General features: G+C 40.6%; 1 protein-coding gene across 6 annotated transcripts in view; it reads left to right on the forward strand.

Moving 5' to 3' along the window:
* The window catches only part of ryr1b (ryanodine receptor 1b (skeletal)), a 64,967-nt gene extending 52,063 nt beyond the window's left edge, over window positions 1–12,904 (forward strand). For 5 of the 6 annotated variants that reach the window (XM_041045637.1, XM_041045638.1, XM_041045634.1 and 2 more), the window contains 21 exons: window positions 1,168–1,248; window positions 1,609–1,697; window positions 2,180–2,308; window positions 2,397–2,501; window positions 5,286–5,367; window positions 5,460–6,769; window positions 6,862–6,944; window positions 7,271–7,457; window positions 7,773–7,859; window positions 8,258–8,512; window positions 8,617–8,747; window positions 8,901–8,943; window positions 9,034–9,167; window positions 9,260–9,320; window positions 9,413–9,559; window positions 9,673–9,807; window positions 9,924–10,080; window positions 10,309–10,373; window positions 10,490–10,590; window positions 10,961–11,012; window positions 11,161–12,904. In XM_041045637.1, the coding sequence (XP_040901571.1) occupies window positions 1,168–1,248; window positions 1,609–1,697; window positions 2,180–2,308; window positions 2,397–2,501; window positions 5,286–5,367; window positions 5,460–6,769; window positions 6,862–6,944; window positions 7,271–7,457; window positions 7,773–7,859; window positions 8,258–8,512; window positions 8,617–8,747; window positions 8,901–8,943; window positions 9,034–9,167; window positions 9,260–9,320; window positions 9,413–9,559; window positions 9,673–9,807; window positions 9,924–10,080; window positions 10,309–10,373; window positions 10,490–10,590; window positions 10,961–11,012; window positions 11,161–11,256 (3,530 nt within the window). In that variant the 3' untranslated portion in view covers window positions 11,257–12,904. Of the gene's footprint in view, window positions 1–1,167; window positions 1,249–1,608; window positions 1,698–2,179; window positions 2,309–2,396; window positions 2,502–2,797; window positions 2,804–4,113; window positions 4,144–5,285; window positions 5,368–5,459; window positions 6,770–6,861; window positions 6,945–7,270; window positions 7,458–7,772; window positions 7,860–8,257; window positions 8,513–8,616; window positions 8,748–8,900; window positions 8,944–9,033; window positions 9,168–9,259; window positions 9,321–9,412; window positions 9,560–9,672; window positions 9,808–9,923; window positions 10,081–10,308; window positions 10,374–10,489; window positions 10,591–10,960; window positions 11,013–11,160 lie in introns of all 6 variants that reach the window. The other variant, XM_041045633.1, reaches the window with a different exon arrangement.
* Window positions 12,905–14,260: the final 1,356 nt, after the last annotated feature.

Consider the following 14,260-nt stretch of genomic DNA (forward strand, 5'->3'; position numbering starts at 1 on the left):
TCCTGTAAGATTTCTTGTCATTTATTACTCCCACCCTTACAACTACAGGAACTAACTTGCCCATTCTGCATTTTCTAGCATCAGATATACATTAGTGTGGACTGAGTGTTTGTTTGCCCCCCACCGACATCCATACTCATAGCTGATTGGGGTTTGCAGAGTTCAGTAGATCTGTCCTGCATGACGGTGTGCCTTGAAGTTGCCTCTGTATATCTGTGTCCACTGTCAGATTCGTGTTTTTCAGTGTTTCCTGAGTTGTATTTTTATGTATCTGTTGTTCCCTTGTTTCCTGTCTTCATTTATCTGTGTGTTTCACTCCCATTTGAATGTGATGTCACCTGCTGGCCAGCTGAGTTTTGTTGAATATATATGTTTTCTGTGAAAAAAAAAATGGAGAACTAGACAGATGTAAAGTTTTGGGGAGGGAGCAAGAAGAAAGAACCAAAAGCGGAGTCAGTATGGAAGCCTCAACCTCCATTTCCTGCTGAAAAAATGGACGGGCACTCAGAGGTCTTTGTGGTTTTCACTAACATGTTCTAATAAAAGTAGGGGAGTGGCATGAGATGATTGTGCTCACAGTTTCTGCAACACGTGCATACACACTTAGACACAGACACGTGTATCCAAACATTCATACAATATATATACAATATAAGTACACTAATCAGTGCCATCTAACACACACACACACTCTGTGCTTCAGTTTTATCACCTGCTGTACTTAAGAGTTTTGCTCATCATTAATATTTACTACTAGATCTGGCACTGCACCGGAGCATTCTGCAGTGTTAAATGTGTATCACTAGATGTGTAATGTAAAGTTCAATAATCATAATCACCATTTTCACCAGTGTTGATTCTTAATTAACACATCTGATGATTAGTGTAATCTGAATACTGAATCGTCTGCTTAAACTTAATTAAGCAGACTTAAGTGTTTAAAAAGTAAAATACACTGGTACTTTCTTTTAATACACCTAATCCCTTGTGTTAATCTTTGCTATTAACAAACGTCATTTTATTACATTAACTTTTGTTAACTTAAACAAAAATTAACGTAATAAAATGACGCAGTGAAGTTACAGAGTTCACATATACTCTGTACTGGGACAGTTGACGCTGTCTTTTGTACGGATTCATTTGCATTTCTTCTGTTCCTCTTCCCAGATGAGAAAGTGATGGCAGACGATGAGTTTACGTGTGACCTCTTCCGCTTCCTGCAGCTTCTTTGTGAGGGCCACAATAACGGTGAGTCGATAAAGGACAGAACTGTCTCTTCTCCTAACATCGAGGTGGTTTAAAGTGAACTTCCAGCAAAGGGAGGGCTCATTCACTTCCTTACAGTGTCCTGCTGAAAGCAAAGAACCCCTGTGCCTTCACTAATATTAAACACATCAGCTCAGTGGTTGTACTATAAATATACAAACTAATGTAATACATTTATCCTGTACATACACCTGATGCATTATCCTCTACCCAGATTTTTAGAGGTAGACTTTTTGGGACCTTCTGCTGTTACAGTATTTGACTGCTAGATTTAACATTAATGTTATATCAGTTGTTGAAAACCACATTTAAAGTGCATCTTGTTTATGTTTACGTGTTCAGATTTTCAGAACTACCTGAGAACTCAGACAGGCAGCACCACAACCATCAACGTCATCATCTGCACAGTGGACTACCTGCTTCGACTCCAGGTCACTCTCTGATATGCTGATACTGTCACTGTGATCTGAGTTACAGTGACTCCAGACCATAGCCTCCTTTCTAAATGTATAGGTTTATTATCTCCACAGCACACACCAGTTTAACACTGTAAAACACTTCTATGACAGTCAGAGTGAAAATAGTCTTCAGGCAAATGCATCCGAAAATCAGACAAGTTGTGAGACTTTTTCCTTTGCTGGAGTGTTTTGTTGTTTGCAGGCTTTTTTAGTTAAGTATACTAAAGTACGACTGTAAGTTACATGAACGTAATTACAATTCTTTTTTATAAATGTACTCACATTACACTTCCAGCACACTCGTGCCATACTAGAACTGTGCTTTGAAAGTAGGTGAAAAAAAATAAAACATAAACCCCATTTACAAAAATTAAACGTTAATCTTTTACTTGGGAAAATTCAGCAGTGATACAGAGTCCACGTCACATACTCTTTTTCTTGCTTTCTGTTTCCAGGAGTCGATCAGTGACTTTTACTGGTACTATTCAGGAAAAGACATAATAGACGAGCCTGGTAAGAGGAATTTCTCCAAGGCAATGACTGTGGCCAAACAGGTCTTCAACAGCTTGACTGAGTACATCCAGGTAAGACAGTTCCTGTATGAATGCTAGATAAATTAAATGTTGAAGCGCTGGAACATCATCATCTTTTACCACTTTATGTCTCTGTCAGGGTCCTTGTACTGGTAACCAGCAGTCTCTGGCCCACAGCAGGTTGTGGGACGCAGTCGTGGGCTTCCTACACGTCTTTGCTCATATGATGATGAAACTTGCTCAGGTAAGAGACGTGTAGTCCTAGGAAATACGTCCATTTAAAACCTTTTTCTAGCCATACTGAGTATTTATGCAATTATTTAACTTTGGGTTTAATTTCTGTGGAGAACCTAGAACGTTCTGTTTTTTGAATGATAAAATAATATCACAGTGTTGGTTACATTTGACCAAAAGTTGAATCAAAGCAAACTTGAAATAAAGTGAACCATTAAAAAAAAAATTTAATAAATAAATATAATATTGATTTGTCCATTTTGAGTATACTAATTTTCTGAACTGTCTCTCTCATGGTTCCTGCAGAGTAAAGTATGTATTTATTTGATTATTCTCTTGTTCATTAAATGGTTTTTAAAATCTTAACCAGCTTTCCCCCTCTTTTCTTTGTCAGATTGTTTCTGCCTCTTTACTGAGCCATTTTACTGTATTTTAGAGAGGTGACGATAGCATGCATGGTATAAAGTTTAAATACCCTATGATTGTATTTGTAGTTGGGGTCATTTTGTAGTTGGGCTCAAACCCAGATAATCAGAAATTACACAGGATGCCTATGAGTCACCTTCCTTTGTAATTCACATTTAGATTTGGGTGTATTTCCAATATCAGCGCAATTACATGAATAATTAATTCATACAGCTATGTAATTTATTATTGGTATTAACAGATGAACTTATACATTAATGTAGAAATTAATCTTTATACAGTACGCTTAATTTAATTTACAAGTGGCCTTTTATTAGCTGCGTTACTTGATGTAATTGATTTGAAATAGTCTGTTCGGACTTTTTTAGCTTTTGGTTTCCTAAAACCTGCAGTGGTTACTACTGAACCTCGTTACTCAGTTAGCGTAAAAAGCTAATAGTATCAGTGTACTGTTGAATATGTTGTCCTAAGTAAACTCATCAGTTCACCTGTCACACATTTGCTGACAAGAGCTCAAGTAAAATGGCAGAAACAGTCTGAGGAAAAACTCTTACTCCTCCTTTAATTTTCTCTCACTCAATTTACATTTCTGTTCATTTCATACTGACCAGTGCTTAGGGTTGGATTGTGTTTTAGACAAATGTGTGTTTGCTTTCAACAATGTGTGTCTGCAATCTGTGTCTTGTTTGAGCTAACAGCGAGCTGCAGTGTTTTCTATCCAGCCTAATTCTGTGTGACAGTGTTGATTGCAACTGACGCTTCTGTTTAAAATGCATTTTTGTATTTTTTATATCTAAAATCTCATTTTGATGCTTGGTTATTAGGTTTCTTTGTGTTTTTTTAAACAAAGAAAGACAGAATAATATTTGCAACAGTGCTTACAGTTGAGTTGAGGTCCGAGGCCTGTCTGAGACCACTTTCCCATAAATTTATCATCTATCTGTCAGATCTCAGGTTTTTGTACTGAATGATGAAACATCTGTGCTAATTTACCATCACTGAAATTCAAAAAGCTTAAAAAAGGTTTTAAAACAGATGTTGGTCTGATGATTATCACTATGGGATGTAGCCTGGCGGGAGCTGTAGCTTAGAGTTGAATTATCAAAATAGTATTTATGTAAAATACAAAACAAATACAAAAATGAAGTAAAAATGTTGATTGATAACATTTTTATTTTCATGTGTAACCCTGTTAGATGCACCCCGATCCTGGACAACGAAATGGCGTAAGAATCTGTGTCTCTCTGCGAATGTCATCTCATGTAGTAGCCGTTCACGCTTTTTTTTTTAAGATCTCACGCTTCCCCACAATTAATTATTGCGCTTCTTAACAACCTGCGTCATTTCCCTTTTCGTGTATTCCATCTGCAGAATGTTCATGTTTTTCCTTTGCGTTTACCGGTTCTAGCTTTTTTTTTTTTTTTTGCATTTTTCTAACAAACCATTACCTCAGTTATACATTGTCCTTGAATACAGGGAAAGTGTATAGCAGATACTGACACTACGTGTGCATTCAGAGCGTTAGAATAAGCGGTGACAAGGAAAATATAAATCAAGTACGACACTGCATAAAGAATTTGTGACAGTTTTGCAACATTTTATGGATATTATTCCTTAAGGTGAAGAAGTTTTTGTTTACATATAAATAAAAACTTTGGTGACATTTTTGACGTTTATTTTACACCAAATATATTAAAAAATCTACTGTGAAAATCTTTCACACAAGATTATTGATTGATTGATTTCATGTTGTTCCCTAAAGCATCTAAACATCTTGCTTCGCTTTTGTTCACTGAGCTGTCTTTGGTTGTTTTGTATATATTTGGTTGTTTCTGTTTTAGAGGTATTAAAAGGTGCCACTGTGATTTTACTGGTGGTCGATGCTTGCCTATCCTGACACCCTCTTCCTTTAGATCTCCACCAGCCTGACAACAACTTTCGACTGTCTACAATATTTGTGGCTCTTGTTATCTGCTGGTGCAGGTCTTCAGGAGTACTAAGATCAGTGTCTCCAAATATGCTAATGTCTTCCTTGCTCCCATGCTGCAGCCACTTTTTCAGATAAAGGGGAAAGGCGGTGCTCCTCTTATACCTGTCTTCCAGTGTCTGTCTTGCTTTCCATCACTTAAAGTGTAATATTAATGATGTTAAAAATGCATATTCTTTATTTAAAAATGCAAACCCAGGATCATTTTTGGAGTAGAGCACACTCTGAGGTAGCGTCTCTCAATGTTTTGTGTCTCAGAAAGAAGTACATATTCTCTCTTAAATTAAACTGTTATTTATCATCAAAGTGTCAGTCATTACACATCTTAAGAATATAGTTTTCTCCACTGTTTGTGCTTTGCTATGTTTGGCCTTGTTGCAGGACTCCAGTCAAATTGGACTGTTGAAGGAACTGTTGGATTTGCAGAAGGACATGGTAGTGATGCTTCTGTCTCTGCTTGAAGGTATGATGCCCACCCCAGTCTGGTCATATCCTTCTCTTTCTGTCACATACTTTCTATATTTTCCTCACCTCCATAACCTTGTACTTCTCTAGGCAATGTGGTGAACGGCACCATTGCCAGACAGATGGTCGACATGCTGGTGGAGTCGTCCAGCAATGTAGAGATGATCCTTAAGTTCTTCGACATGTTCCTCAAGCTCAAGGACATAGTGGCATCTGACGCCTTCCGAGACTACGTGACTGACCCCCGTGGGCTAATCTCCAAGAAGGACTTCTCCAAGGCCATGGACAGCCAGAAGCAATACTCTCCCTCAGAGATCCAGTTCCTCCTCTCCTGCTCAGAGGCTGATGAGAATGAGATGATCAACTTTGAGGAATTTGCTGATCGTTTCCAGGAGCCGGCCAAAGACATCGGTTTCAATATCGCCGTTCTGCTCACAAACCTGTCAGAGCACGTACCTCATGACACTCGCCTGCAGAACTTCCTGGAGCAGGCAGAGAGCGTGCTCAACTACTTCCGCCCTTTCCTCGGCCGCATTGAGATCATGGGAGCCAGCAGGAGGATTGAGCGCATTTACTTTGAAATCAGTGAGGCGAACCGCAACCAGTGGGAGATGCCTCAAGTCAGAGAGTCCAAACGGCAGTTCATCTTTGATGTGGTCAACGAGGGCGGTGAGAGTGAGAAAATGGAGATGTTTGTGAACTTCTGCGAGGACACCATCTTTGAGATGAACATAGCTGCTTCCATCTCTGAGCCTGAGGGAGATGGTGCAGAAGAAGAAGATGACGAGGAAGAGGAGGAGGGTGGAGGTGATGAAGGGGAGTCTGGAGAAGGCGATGAAGGCAATGGAGAAGGGGAGGCTCCGGAGTCTGCCTCAGCCTTTGCAGAATTTCTGAAGAGTGTGGTTAACTTCTTCAACATGTTCACCTTCCGTAACCTGCGGCGTCGGTACCGCAAGCTAAGGAAAATGACGGTGAAGGAGATGGTGATCGGACTGGCTACATTTGTATACACTATCCTGATGGGTATCCTGATGTTTGTCTATAGTATATGTAAGGGCTTCTTCACACTCATATGGAAGGTGCTGTTCGGTGGAGGCTTAGTGGAGGGCGCCAAGAAGATGACAGTGACGGAGATCCTAGCAAGTATGCCAGATCCAACACAAGATGAAGTTCACGGGGACCTGCCACCTGAACCAGGAGCTCGAGAGGTCCAAGATGCAGATGGATCGGCAGAACACTTAGATGCTGTAGGAGGAGAGGAGGAAGAGGAAGATGGCGAGGAGAGGGAGGGTGGACGCCTGCCTGGTTTCAATGCTCCCGGTGGACTTGGAGACTTTGGCGAGACAACACCTGAAGAGCCTCCAACTCCAGAGGGCACGCCGCTGCTGAAGAGGAAACTGGTGAGGCGTTCTGTCTCATGGTTGTTTACTGTTGTGTAATGTGTATGCTCTACATGAATTGGTTAGTTAACTGCCAACTATATGTGAAACAGCTGGCTGCCGCCGTGGGAGGACAAGGAGAGGAAGAAATTGTTGAACCAGAAGAAGAGGCTCCTCAGGAGACTGAGAAAGCAGAGTAAGTTTGCTGCCTGTTGGGAATCAAAATCAAAACTGAGCAACTTTTGTTAAAGATAATTGTCCTGAGGCTCATACTGAACCACCTTAGTGTTTACACAATTTTTAAAATGACAGAGAAAATGTGTTAGTGGTTATGAATCATTTGCTTGTTTTATTACATTAAATAAGTTAAATGGATATAATTCACTTTTTGTACAGAAATGTGTCCAGACATTTCAGTGTTTATAATTAACTGTTCATCTTCCTGCTGGTCCTGAGTCCAGGCAGTGTTTTTATGTTTGAAAAGAAAACACACAAGCTTTACTCCTCATCTGTCTTTCCCAGCACTGAGAATGGAGAGAAGACAGAGGCAGAGAAGGAAGAGAAGGCAGAACCTGAACCTGAGGTGAAGGAGGAAGAGCCAGAGCCGAAAGAGGTAAAGGTGAAGACCAAGGCGAAGAAGGACAAGAAAACTGAAGAGGAGGGCTTTGAGCTGTGGAATGAGCTGGAGGTTCAAAGGATTAAATTCATGGTGAGCAGTGCTCTGTTGCAGTATGTATTTTTGAATTTAACCGAGTTGCTCATCCCTGTCGTGAAAGTTTCCCCCTACACACTGGTACACACACTAGCGTGCCTGTCTCTACTCTTTCCCAAGCAAACTTTGACAGATTACAAGCTTCCTTTAAGAATCTGCAGGTCAGATGCTGCATCCTGATATGTTCAGTTGGGGGTTTTGACAGAAAGGGAATCCATTTCAAACTTTAATTTAGAGGAATCAGTAAAATGTGGGTTTTGTGCTTTGCCAGGTCTATGCTTAAGTTGTACTCACTTCTTTATTTCCCACCAGAACTACCTTTCTCGTAACTTCTACAACCTTCGGTTCTTGGCCCTCTTCATCGCCTTCGCTCTCAATTTCATCCTGCTCTTCTACAAGGTCTGTGCTTTTTTAACCTTAGATAAAACCTCCACATACAGTGTCAGCAGTCCTGCAAAATCCGATGGCATTTCACCTGTGGGAAGTGCCACTACACCATTATAAATTTAATTGTCAATAACTTTGTGTCAGACTCAGACTCTCATAAAATGTTACTAAAATAATACATATCACTAATGTTCCTGGACAGGATTAAGGTTGGATGCCATCAGCAGAGAGTATTTTAATGTTTAGCGGACAGATTTATTTTTTCAGCGGCGCTTTGCAATTGTTTAACAGTCCTTTTTTGCGATGTGCAATCAGCTTTTTTGAAATTTGGTTTCATGCCGCACAAAAAAATATGTACCCTAAAGACACTTCAAGACTCGCAGGACTTATTTTATGTCTGACTTTTCCAGGTGTCTGACAGTCCTCCAGGCGAGGAGGAGTTTGAGGGTTCTGGTCTGTTTGAGGGCTCTGGCATATTTGAAGGCTCCGGTGCTGAGGAGGATGGTTCTGGATTAGATGAGGGAGGAGAAGATGAGGATGAAGAAGGTCCCATGTACTATTTCTTGGAGGAGAGCACAGGTTACATGGAACCTGCCATGGCTTTCCTCGGTATCGTCCACACCATCATCTCCTTCCTTTGCATCATCGGCTACAACTGCCTCAAGGTATGTGGTGTTAGCTGGGATTCACTCCACAAAAATCCTCTTGTGTTTCTATGTTTGCTTGGATGTTTCATGTAGTTTGTCTTCCGTTCCCTTTGTGCTTTCAGGTCCCTCTGGTTATCTTCAAGAGGGAGAAGGAGCTGGCCCGAAAGCTGGAGTTTGATGGTCTCTATGTCACTGAGCAGCCAGAGGACGATGACATCAAGGGCCAGTGGGACAGACTGGTGCTCAACACTCCGTAAGCCCCTTGTTACATACATACCTGAGTATTCATTTGAAAATGACCTTCAATGTGGCTTGAATTTCTTGGGTTAGACTGCAGACCCCTTATACACAGCATTAAACATTAAACTGTCAGTGAAATATTTATCATATTTCTCTTTCAATACAGCACTTTCCCCAACAATTATTGGGACAAGTTTGTGAAAAGAAAGGTGAGTTATTGAGACAGCTTTGGTTCAAAAATGTTTTTGCAGGTATACGTAAATGTAAAATGTATAATGACACCTGTGTTTGACACCCAGGTGCTGGATAAATACGGTGACATCTATGGCAGAGAGAGAATTGCAGAGTTGCTTGGTATGGACTTGGCTTCTCTGGACGTCAGTGCCATGACCCATGAAAAGAAGCCTGAGCCAGACACCTCAATGTTCAGCTGGTATATACAGTTCATTCTTTATATAAGCAAATTAAATTGAACAGGTTTATAGTACAAAATGCTGCAGAACTAACTTGTCCTTCTCTCTGCAGGATAACATCTATTGACATCAAGTACCAGATCTGGAAGTTTGGTGTTGTGTTCACTGACAATGTGAGTTCAGGAAGCAGTCTGTGTTATCATTTAGACAGTAAGGGGATCTGTTTTGAGTATGGTGTTACTGACAGCCCTGTTTCATCTCTTAGACCTTCCTCTACCTGGTTTGGTACACGTTAATGTCTCTGCTCGGACATTACAACAACTTCTTCTTTGCCGCTCATCTTCTGGACATCGCCATGGGTGTCAAAACCCTGCGAACCATCCTGTCCTCCGTCACTCACAACGGCAAACAGGTCTGCACATTTCCACTGTAACAGTGCACCACAAGGCTTTCTGCACACCTGCTTCCCCATTAGGAGCTCTAAACTGACCTTGTGCTAATGACCTGTCCATCTGTTCCTCGCAGCTGGTGATGACCGTGGGTCTGCTGGCTGTAGTGGTGTACCTGTACACCGTGGTGGCCTTCAACTTCTTCCGCAAGTTCTACAACAAGAGTGAGGACGAGGACGAACCGGACATGAAGTGTGATGACATGATGACCGTGAGTGGAGGGCGATTACATATTTACGGTTATAGGACTGATCAGTATTAGTGTGCTCTGATGTGTTATAAAATGTTATTTTTTGCACTGACCTCTGTGCTCACTCCCTCCTGCAGTGTTACCTGTTCCACATGTATGTTGGCGTCCGTGCCGGTGGTGGTATAGGAGATGAGATTGAGGACCCGGCCGGTGATGAATATGAGCTCTACCGAGTTGTCTTTGACATTACCTTCTTCTTCTTTGTCATTGTCATCCTGTTGGCTATCATCCAGGGTATGAACAGTCCCGTCTTTGATATTTTTTTGAGTGGTTATTTTCTTAAATAGAACAAGGGCTTTGTTTTGTTTGTTTGTTGTCAAAGCATTACAGTGTGCTTGTATTGTGTAAAAATGGCTGTAAATACAAGTGGTAATTTATGTCTCATATGTCTGACATAAGTCTTTGTTGTGAAGCACTCTGATCCTCAGTCTAAAGAGAAATAATGCCGTGCCTGTCTGTCAGGTTTGATCATTGATGCCTTTGGAGAGCTGAGAGACCAGCAGGAGCAGGTCAGAGAGGACATGGAGGTAAGATAATGAGTTTCTGAGGGATTTAACTGGTCACATTACATAACGCACCTTCAATTCTTCTTCTCACCCAAGACAGGATCGTGTTTAACCGGAAATGTCCTTTCTCCCTCCAGACAAAATGTTTCATCTGTGGAATAGGAAGTGACTACTTTGACACGACGCCGCATGGCTTCGAGACACACACCTTAGAAGAACATAACTTAGCCAACTACATGTGAGTTACATTTCAGAGTGCAGATGTGACAGTTACATTCCTTTAAATACAGCATGTTAATATGTTTTGATCTTGTTCTTTATGTTTACTATTGATCTCAAACTGTTCTGTATGCCTCACCTCTCCTCCTACCAAAACTTGACACGAAGAGGAAAACGATGCAACGGATATTTGCTCTGTTAAGCTTTGAAAAGGTTATCTCTCTAGCTTGTCCTCACTTGACCTCTGAGAAGTCTAAATGGGAAAAAATGTCCTTTCTTACTCCCCACATACTGTTGCACTTTACTGAACTTTGCTGAACAAGCTTCTCTGTTATTATGTCGCTTTATTTTTCTTAGTATTTCCCTGCTGTTCCCCTTTTCTCTTTCAGGTTCTTCCTGATGTATCTCATCAATAAAGATGAAACTGAACACACAGGACAGGTCAGTAAATATATAGATTAATGTAAGATAAATAAAGAAGGTACATAAAATAAATGTTCAGCCTTTGTTGGTCTCTTTTGGCTGAATTAATATCTAAAAAATTTTAACCATTCTGTCTCATGTTGTCATTTTCTCACCTGTCTTTCAGGAGTCATATGTGTGGAAGATGTACCAGGAGCGATGCTGGGACTTCTTCCCGGCTGGAGACTGCTTCAGGAAGCAGTATGAGGATCAGCTCGGATAACGTCCTGCATCGTGAATGCACACCTGAAGGAGAGAAAGCGGAGAGTAGGGGAGGGAGATTCAGAGTGAGAAACGATTAGAGAGATCGAACACGTCTACGCCTTAGTTTTGTCCTTTGTCTACACATTTCTCTCCTCTGTTGAAGCTATGCACACTTTGGCTGCACTGTTGTGCCACCTGCAGCAGAATGTTGATGGGTTAGATTTGAGAAAAGCAGAATAAAAATATCAGTGAGGCATACAAAGACACACAAAGCCAGGGGCCTTTTTATTCCGCTATCAATACACTACATGGCCTTTTTTTGGTGTAAAATATACACAACAGGCTCTTTCAGTCGCAACTGCTGTAAACATTACAGTGCCTATAGCAATGTCACTGCTTTAGCGGTCAGGTAGTTTAGATTTTTAGCTTTAACCCTTTTATTTGAGTTTAGAGTGGATATTTTTTATTTTTATTGTTTGGAAGTTTGAGGATTGTTTTTATGTGGCTGCTGCTATCTAACGTTTCATTTCCGATTCCTGGTGTTTCAGTGAGAGAGCGTTTTGAAAGAAATGATTCAGCAGCCCACAGTCGTATCTCTGAGATCCTTGAGGGAGCAGTGAACATTTGGCGCCCCCCCCAACCCCATTCCTTCCTCTCTCAAGACTTAGAAACTCATCGTCAAACAAGCAATCTTGTATAGAAGCTCTTGTTGGACTGACTTGTCAAGATAATAAACGGCGTATCATCTGCGTCTGTGACATGTACCGGTGTGAGTCAGCTGTATAGACAAACCCAGTTTGCACTCTGAAGTCTTACAATGCGTCCCTGGATGTATGTGGTCCCCTATCTCCACTGGTGTCTCTGTGCCATATAAGATAGTGATGATGTACACACACATACAGCATAGGAGGATGCCAAGGTTATTTATTTATTGTTTATATGCAGATCAGATCCTCTGAAGACGACCGTTTTAGCCCGTCTGTGTTTCTGGCCAACAGTCTGTTTTATGACACTATATGCACAAATGAGTTTTTGTCAGTGCATTAAAATAAGCAATGAATGTATTTAATGTATACACTTTGGCCAAAGCGTCATCTGTATAACTGAGTAATGACTAGGCTGCTTAGAGGCCTTTTGATGAGAAGACATATTTTACATAAATCATAGATACATATATTTATTTTTCTTTAGGGCTTTGAAGAACCTAAATGATCCAAGCTACGTTGTCAGACATGAACACGTCATGCGTTCTGTTTGTGAAATCCACTATGGCGAAGCGAATTGGTCTCACGCCGAAGTAAAATGCCCAGTTTGCAGTCAGAAGAGAAAATTAGCTTTTGATTTTGCTAGTTAGGTTTTTATGATAGATATTTTTAGGAATTCAGCATATCAGTTATTTTTCTCAATCGAGAAAGTCATGTGTGATGCGTTGATCTCGGACAGTTCTGTATCACTATGCCTCTCTTTCAGAACGCGTTCACAACTCACAAATTCTCCATCTCGTATTTAATGTTACGACTCACTTTGTCAGAGACAGGGCGGCGTTTTGTGGTCCTCACTGAGGCAGATGATGGTACGGAGCTGATTGGAGATCACTACGTTCCACCTGACCGAGTGTCCTCTGACTGAACCCTGTGTTTCAATACAGAATAAACAGATTATTTTAAGGAGAACTGGAACACGTGTCCTCATTTATCTGCTGTTTGTGCTTAGTGTGTGTGCTGTTTGCTGTTCTACCTTTCTGAGGACCCTGAGTATGGGGATATATTTATGCCACTATGGTGCACTGTGTGTTGGACTTTATGTTGTCATGCTGGCGTCTGTGATTCTGTAGACACATTCTTGTGTACATGATAACACCAGAGGTACTTCATATGAAGCAGATGATCTGATCAGATTTTGTTGCGCCTCGCTGCATAAATCTGTATTAATGTTTTGTTTTTTGTTTTTTTTTTTAAAAACTTCTTTTAAAAAAAGTTGTACTGTGAGTAGCTGTGTTCTTTTGTCATGGATATAATGGTAGGACATGGTCTCCACCATGACGCTCATCTTGAAATTATGAATTATGAAGGTGCCTGCTGTTTACTTTAGGAGCTGTTAAATTAAAATCTTCCCTCTCGGGCGGCTGTGTCAGAGTCCAGAGTACATTGTCGTGCTGTAGACTTTTCAGGAAACACCCATGTACCACTGTGACAGCTTTTGTTCCTTGAAAGATTGCGCGTCTACGTGCACTGATGTGTGCACATATAACCAGCTTGCGTGTTTACTTTGTGAAGCATTTGCTCGAAAAACCTACTGCCTCCATGAAGGACACTATGTATGTAGAGTTATGAATGGGGACCTGAGTGGTAGATAAGAGTTACTTGTGTTTCTGTTTGCTTTTGGTAGACAGGCTTGTCTGAATATTTTATGAATCATACACACACCCTCATTTCTTTCAGTCCTAGGGGGGTGTAAAAATGACAACTTGTGACTGACTTTTAAATACTGTGTGTGCTGAACAGAGATAACTTACAACAATCTGACAAGAAATAATCAGATGGTTGTAGGTTTCATGTTGTATTATGCCAGTTTTGCTCAAGGTTTAAGATTTCTAAAGTCATAATAATTATTTAGAAAATGGTGCAACATAACTAAACATGTTTACTCAAGTACAGTACTGAAGTACAAATCTAAGGTACTTCTACTCCACTAAAATTCAGAGGAAGCAATACTTTTTATCACTCCACTGCACTAGTAGCTTTACAGATTGGGATCACACATGAAAATATGGGCCAATAAAACATGATGTGCTGCTAGAGATTACCCAACATTGCATAAAAGTGTTCAAATCAGCTCCACCCTGACCAGTTACAGCGGTAAAATGCGTCTTACACTTTGATGTATTGTAAATTATAATCCAATGATGTAATAGTAAAGCAATCAATGGGGCCATTTCCCCCCCCCTGGATTTTCTAAATGTCACTTTGCTAAAGAGACATTTTCACTGCAGGACTTTACCTTGTAACGGAGTATTTTTCTTT

Source organism: Toxotes jaculatrix, chromosome 9, assembly GCF_017976425.1.
Source record: "Toxotes jaculatrix isolate fToxJac2 chromosome 9, fToxJac2.pri, whole genome shotgun sequence".
NCBI classification, from domain to species: Eukaryota; Metazoa; Chordata; class Actinopteri; family Toxotidae; genus Toxotes; species Toxotes jaculatrix.